We start from the raw sequence: 7697 nt of genomic DNA, 5'->3' as shown, positions 1-7697 counted from the left end.
ATAGTTGGAATGACTTTAGTATTAATCTACAATGCAGAAAAAAGAATGAAAAAAACTATATACATCATGTAATAGATTTGTTCTGTTGATATACAGATGGCATAAAATCATAAATACTTAACCCTCTTTTAACCCTCTACACTATTAAAGAGTGTAACAGTGCTGGTGCTGCATGTGTCTTTTCTGCCTGTTGCATATGACGGAATGTTAGCATCACCTTCCAGCCCTCTGTCCTTAATAATAGATGAGGTATCATCATGTCATCCTAAACCCTGGCTGTATTCCTGAGAGCAGAAATGAGGATTTGTAAATAATTTATGACAATTCAGTTTGCGAGGACTTGGCCAGTTCTTTGACGGTGTGCAGCGCCTGGATGAAGTGCCTGGGCAGTATTGGGATATATCGCGTTGGATTTTCTTTGGGCACTGCTGTGGAGACTTCTCTCTTCCATTTCAGCAGACACAGCTTTGGACACTTCCAACAAGCGTCATGCCACCATGGTACAAAGACTGTTAATGCTGTCTGATTTCTCACGTATTGTATTTCTGCTCCCTCTCCTGCAAGGTAAGCTCCTTTTTTCTACTCTCATTGTCCTTTTTGTCAGCTCTACTGGATACTTACAGTATATGAGAACTTCATAGTTATACAAACTACTACAGAATGTAGTTATTCTGTTTCTTTTCATACTTTATTATCATCCTTTCTCTCTGTTCTTAAATACTCAGAACACCACAGGAGAGAAAACCACCACAGAGCAGCTATTATTATTATTATTATTATTTGGGTGGTGGGTCATTATTATTCTCAGCACTTGCAGTGATTAGCACCGATTAGCATGGTGGTGGTGTATGAGGTGTTATTAGCGTGTATTGTTCTGGTACTGGAGTGATTGGATCAGATGCAGCAGTGCTGCTGGAGTTTTTAAACACTGTGCTTAACCACTCACTGTCGGAAGTCGGAATCCCGGAAGTCACGGTAGTCTACTGCATATAAATAACGACTCCCTGATGCCCAATCACGTGTGTGAAAGAAAGGGGGAGAGAGAAAGAAAAATGTGCTTCCCTCATGTATATGTATATGAAGCGCATGCAAAACAGAGAGGGTTCTGATTGGCCTGTTCTCTGCGAAGAGTCTGTAAGTCAGCCAATCAGTTTTTAGTGTGGGTGGACATTGTTTTTTGTCCCCTCCTGGATGGGATGCATTCAGGATCATCGTGGCTCTCATCAAAACTCATTTCACCTCTGACTACTCTAAAGTATATCTGCTATGTCTGGTAAAAGGGGGAAAAAAACAATGAAAGTCTTGCCCACTGTACAGTTTGTAATAGTGATTTTAGCATTGCCCATATATATATAATAGACCAAAGGTAAAGTTCTGTTATCCTTTGGTTTAAAAACATCAGAGACTGAAGATCTGAATCTGTTGCTACACAGTTTATGATTGTCATCCAAATAATAATAGCTGCTCTGTGGTGGTGCTGTGGGGTCCTGAGCATTAAAGAACAAGGTTAAAGGATGATAATAAAGTATGAAGAGAAACAGATACAGAACTACAATCTGTAATTATAGAATTATATAATCACAAAGTTCTATATGATCAGTGGAGCTAACAAGATGAACAATTTGTGTCAAAGCAAAAAGGTTTGCCTCTTTGTGTGTGTGCGTCTCTTGGTGATTAATCCACATATACTGTCCTCTCAGGGCTGGAGATCTCAGACCCAGGGAGAGTGGTGTACAGAGAGACCAAGATCAGTGCAGTAGTGGAACATGAAGTAACCCTGCCATGTGGCACCACCCTCCCTGATGTCTACATTTGGAGCTTCACCCAACCCGGCACCGACACGATTCGAGCTGTGGTGTATAACTTCGGCAAGGGTCCAAAGCTTCAGCATCTGGCCCAGGATCTGGGTGACCTGGATGTCGATCAAAACAGCTCCTCTTTATCCACTAAGAACCTTCTAGTAGCTGCAGAGGGCTTGTACACCTGCCAGGCTCTGTACGACTCTGTTGAGGGAGCCAAACTCTACTACTACTATGTGCGTCTGCGGGTCCTAGGTTAGTTATAGGAGGCTAAGTTTGCTCAAAGGTTTTTAACTTGGGGGTGTTGACCAGGGTTGCCAGATCCAACAAAAATATTCAGCCCAAAGTCACTCTAAAACCTGTCCTTCAGAAGCTTAAACTAGGCCAAAATATATGTCTGCCACACCTTGGCAAAACAACTATGAGTGTACGACTTTTGTTTATATGAAATGTATTATTAGTATTGCTATTTATCTTTAAGTAATTAACAAAATTGTAACATTAGTCTTTTATTACTTCTTTTATAACATTTTTATATCCCAGTCAAGAACATTTATTGGAAACCCATTTAGGTTTTGGCGGCTGCGGCCATTTTTAAACGTAGCCATAAAATTCACCCCGCCACCCCTGAATTTTCACCTGCAAGTGGACTTTCAAGCAAGCTCAATTTGGCAGGAAAACTGTAAACCTGGCAACTCTGGAACTGAAACTCTTAGAAGTGTATAAACCTTATAAGTGTGCAGCTCAAACTGTGATAAACAACAAACTATAACCACCATCTTCACTGAACTTTTATTTTACTAAATCTAACTTGTATATGAGAATATCTTGTATACTTAATCAAGAATGAGGTAAAATCTCTCCACTTTAGGAACTGTAGCAAAAATACGGTTCAAAATGAATAATGAATGAGTCTACATAACTTTTACAAAATGTGACCTTGTGATGTCAAAGCAATGGTAAAATATATCTGTACGGATTCATTTTATTGTACCATTAGTTTGGCATTTGAGAAAGTTAAATTGATTTTCCGTTACTCATTTTGTCCAGAATTTTCCCCATGATCCGTAAAGTATCGCACAGCTCTGAAAAAGTGGGAGCATGGCAGGACTGTGTGCCAATATTTGACAAATATAATCCTAAAAAGTTAGGTATAGTAAAAATAATTAAGAGACCCCTTCATTTTCTAAATCAGTTTCTCTGATTTTGCTATTTATAGGTTTATGTTTGAGTAAAATGAACATTGTTGTTTTATTCTATAAACTTCGGACATCATTTCTCCCAAATTTCAAATACAAATATTGTCATTTAGAGCATTTATTTGCAGAAAATCTGCAAAAAGTTCATATTTATAAAGTTTTAAGAGTTCAGAAATCATTATTTGGTGGAATTACCCTGGTCACAGTTTTAATGCAAATCTGTTTATATATATATATATATATATACACTGTCTTTTTTTTAAATCATGTGTCATATCTTGCAGTTCCTGTGTCCAAACCCTTCGTTCTACTGAGTAACTCTTCAGCAGTGGAGGGCTTGCAGTTTTGGATGCGCTGTGGTCTGGAGAATGGCACAGAGCCCATTACCTACACATGGGAGCAGGAGAGCCGGAGTGGTCTGGTCACCACACTGGCTGAAACCAACAGCAGTCTGATTAACATCTTCTGGGTCACTCGTAACCATACAGGCTGGTACAGGTGCCTGGCCAGAAACGAGGTCAACCAGCAGTACAGTGATCAAATCTGGTTAGATGTTTTGTGTAAGTAGGAATCTTCATGATTTACTATTGAAATCATATCAGATTTGTAATTTTAGGCATTAACAATGCTGGCTGGCACAGGCGTCTGTTTGCCAATGTGTTCCAGAAAACAATATTTGATTAGTAAAATCATATACTAATATGATATAGCATTTTAGTACCTAAATACAATAGTGAATCAAAAATGATTCTTCAGTAGATGCAGATACAGTATTTTAGTACTTAAGTACAGCAGTGAAGTAAAAATAATACTCCAGTAGATACAAATACAGCATTTTAGTACTTAAGTACAGTAGTGAAATAAAAATAATACTCCAGTAGATACAGATACCTTATTTTAGTACTTAAGTACAGTAGTGAATAAAAAATAATATTTCAGTAGATACAGATACAGCATTTAAATACTTAAGTACAGTAGTAAATTAAAAATAATACTCCAGTAGATACAGATACAGCATTTTAGTACTTAAGTACAGTAGTGAAGTAAAAATAATACTCCAGTAAATACAGATACAGCATTTTAGTATTTAAGTACAGTAGTTAAGCACTTCTACTTTGTCACATCTAACATCTATTATATTCTTTTCTATTCTATTTAGTTGGACCAGATCTGCCTCAGGTTGAAGTCACAGCTTACTCAACAACTGATGAAGGCTACTCTGCTCTGGAGAAAGGAAGTGTTTCCCTCATCTGTCAAGCCTCCTCTAACCCATCCAGCCAGTATTCGTGGTTTTACAACAACTCAGAGATTTACTCTGGACCACAGCTCACCATCAGCAACATCCTGCGTGTAAATGCTGGTGACTACTCCTGCCTGGCCCAGAACACTTACCTCAACACTCGCTCCAGAAAATCCATCACCCTCACTGTCTACTGTGAGTACTCCAGTGAAAAGACCTGTAGAAAATCAAGTAGGGTTTGGCCATCCCCTGAACACTTCATGATCATTTTACGTACATGATGCTATCCCATGACTTTTGCCATATCAGTGTAACAAGGTCTCTCATGATGTATTGTTTTATGGCATAGCATATGATATATAATCTCTGTCCACATCCCTGTTATATCAGGGTAACTATATTGCTGAAATCAGTTACTGTCTATTGTTGGGAAAACCGCACTACCCCTACTGCGCCGTCTCCAGTGCGTTCCTCCTTGATGAACAATCGAAGTAGAGTATATATAGAGAGACAGGATACTTCATCTTCAGTAAAGGTCTTATTCCATTGTTTTTTAATTCATTTTAAAATGTCTAGTTGTGGTCTCTGTTTCAGGTGCTCAGGTGTTTCTGTTAAGCCCTGCTTTAGATCACTGAATAAGTGTCCCTGAAGAAAGACAGGTTTAGGCTCAAAGGACTCAAAGGAAAAAATGTTTTCAGAGATACAGCCTTAGTTAAAGATATAGCATTGAGTGTTAGATAAAATTAACCCATAAACTTCACATAACGTTGAAAAATGTTTTCAATGCCGCAATGTGGACAGAGACTGCCCGCCGTATCTTAACAGGTAACGGACAGTTAAAACAGAGAAGTATTTTAGAGACCTCAGCAAGTTTTTGGCTACTGTCTCAGCTGCCTTTTTCAGCTCCAGTAACATGTCAACACCTTCCCTTTAGCTGACCCCTACATCAGGGGCAAGCTTTATGTCAAGTCATGTTACCTGCCATAGCATCATGCCTTCATAATTCATAATGCATTTTATTATACTTCATTGGCTTGACTATTGGGATTATAGTAATGCAGTTGATTGTACTTTATTAGCTTGACTAGTATTGGGATTATAGTAATGCGGTTGATTATACTTTATTAGCTTGACTAGTATTGGGACTATAGTAATGGGGTTGATTATACTTTATTAGCTTGACTAGTATTGGGACTATAGTAATGGGGTTGATTATACTTCATCAACTTGATTAATACTGGATTATAGAAGCTTTAATGCACAATATATGAAGTTTTAAAGCACCTATCAATGATGCATGGAGTATATTTAATTAAGCAGATTATTATTGATTATAGTAAGATACTTTAAGGCATTCTTTTCACGCCATCTAAAAGGATGTTCTATTTTAACAGATCCACCAGACACTCCTCCGACATGTTCAATCTTCCCAGCAAACAACTACACTGACCTGGCTCTCTACTGTTCCTGGGAGGGAGGTTACCCTCCAGCTACTTTAAAGTGGAGTCCGAATGTGAATGAAGGTCGAGACAAAAGCCTGGGATTCAGTACCTTCACTCAGATCCAGTCAGGTTCTGACACTGCTAATAACTCTGTGTTCACCTGCTCTGGATCATATGTTGCACTGAACGTTACCCAGAGCTGCAGCACCAGGACTTGTGAGTATGAGATGTTTAAATTGATATTTAACTACAATATCATGTAAATATCTGATATGATGCGATTGATTTCTTAATTATAAGTTTTTTGAAAGTACAAACTTAACCAGGACTCTCTTCCAATTGATGAGTTTATTTCTTCATTGTCATTCATAGCATTTAGGTTATAAACCAATCAATAAACTTTAATGATGTATCAATAAACATATGTACCAACCAATAGGAACACACCTTGAAACATTTAGTTATCACCTGATGCATTATGGCAAACCTTCCACCTCAAACCTAGCAGCCAAGAGCTATACCATAGCAACCACATAGCAACACCTTAGCAACCACATAGCAACATATAGCATAGCAACCAACACATACAGTATAGCAATAACAGTAAGCAATTGAAACATTTGGTTAACAACTGGTGCAGTAATGGCAAACCTTTCAGCACACTCTTAGCAGCCAAGAGCTGTACCATAGCAACCACATTGCAAAACTTTAGCAACCAGCCTATTACCAGAACAACCACATTGTCACATTTTAGCAATCACATAGCAACACTTTAGCAACCAACACATACATTATAGCAATAACAGTTAAAACTTAAAACAGTTGAATCATTTAGTTAACAACTGATGCATTATGGCAACCTTCCAGCACCACCTTAGCAGCCAAGAGCTGTACCCTAGCAACCACATAGCAACACCGTAGCAAACAATTGCTATAGCTATATAGCTACATACCAGAGCACCCACACAGGTACTTTTCAGCAATCACATAGCAACACTTTAGCAACCAACACCTACAGTATAGCAATAACAGTTAGCAATTGAAGCAATTGAAACATTTTTTTAACAACTGGTCATTTAATAGCAAACCTTCCAGCACAACCTTAGCAGCCAGGAGCTATACCATAGCAACCACATAGCAATACCTCAGCAACCACGTGGCATCAACTTAGCAACCAACCTATTACCAGAGCAACCACACAGTTACATTTTAGCAATCACATAGCAACAATTTAGCAACCATCACATACAGCATAGCAATAACAGTTAGCAATTGAAACATTTAGTTAACAACTGGTGCATTAATGGCAAACCTTCCAGCAAAACCTTAGCAGCCAAGAGCTATACCATAGCAAACATATAGCAACACCTTAGCCACCAAATCACCTTAGCAATTAACCTATTACCAGAGAGAGCAACCACACAGTTACATCTTAGCAATCACATAGCAACATAAAGCATAGCAACCAACACCTACAGTAAAGTAATACCTAGGAAACCAACATCTGTACCAAAACAACACCTTAGTAACTACCTAGCAACACCTTAGACCTCAGTTGGGAATATTTTAGCTGCACAACCATTCTGTGTCTTTGGTCATATACTAATTCATATATATTGCATGTATCAGTTACTGTAAACACATATACTGAAGTATATACAAATATATACAAATACAAATATCTCGTTTCCTAGGGCTGCCCTATAGAGAACCCCAGTTTTCTGCAAATCCCAGCCAAAATAATGAGTACCTGACGCTGTCCTGCTCCTGGGAGGGTGGGTTCCCTCGTCCTCTGCTCTGGTGGGTCTCCAGTTCTGAGGACATACAAGGAACAGCCAATGAGAGCTCCAGTACCCTCGTCCTGCAGTCCAGTGCCAACTACAGTGGCAAAACCTTTGTGTGCCATGCAAAGCATCCTTTAAATAAAGAGAACAAGAAGTGTGTGCTAAAACTGGGTAAGAAGATTTAATCACAATGATCTAACAAAGCATCATTTGGCTGATGTTGTTAAGCTATC

General features: G+C 38.5%; 1 protein-coding gene across 1 annotated transcript; it reads left to right on the top strand.

The window, feature by feature from the left end:
* Positions 1 to 497: 497 nt before the first annotated feature.
* LOC125782468 (V-set and immunoglobulin domain-containing protein 10-like 2) lies at positions 498 to 7649 on the top strand. Its single transcript, XM_049466652.1, has 6 exons — positions 498 to 564; positions 1701 to 2054; positions 3283 to 3558; positions 4158 to 4433; positions 5633 to 5896; positions 7375 to 7649. Exons 1-6 carry the CDS (start codon positions 498 to 500, stop codon positions 7647 to 7649), a joined length of 1512 nt encoding a protein of 503 aa, XP_049322609.1.
* Positions 7650 to 7697: the final 48 nt, after the last annotated feature.

This window comes from Astyanax mexicanus, chromosome 17 (assembly GCF_023375975.1).
Source record: "Astyanax mexicanus isolate ESR-SI-001 chromosome 17, AstMex3_surface, whole genome shotgun sequence".
NCBI classification, from domain to species: domain Eukaryota; kingdom Metazoa; phylum Chordata; class Actinopteri; order Characiformes; family Acestrorhamphidae; genus Astyanax; species Astyanax mexicanus.
This window is presented reverse-complemented; position numbering and strand designations above follow the sequence as displayed.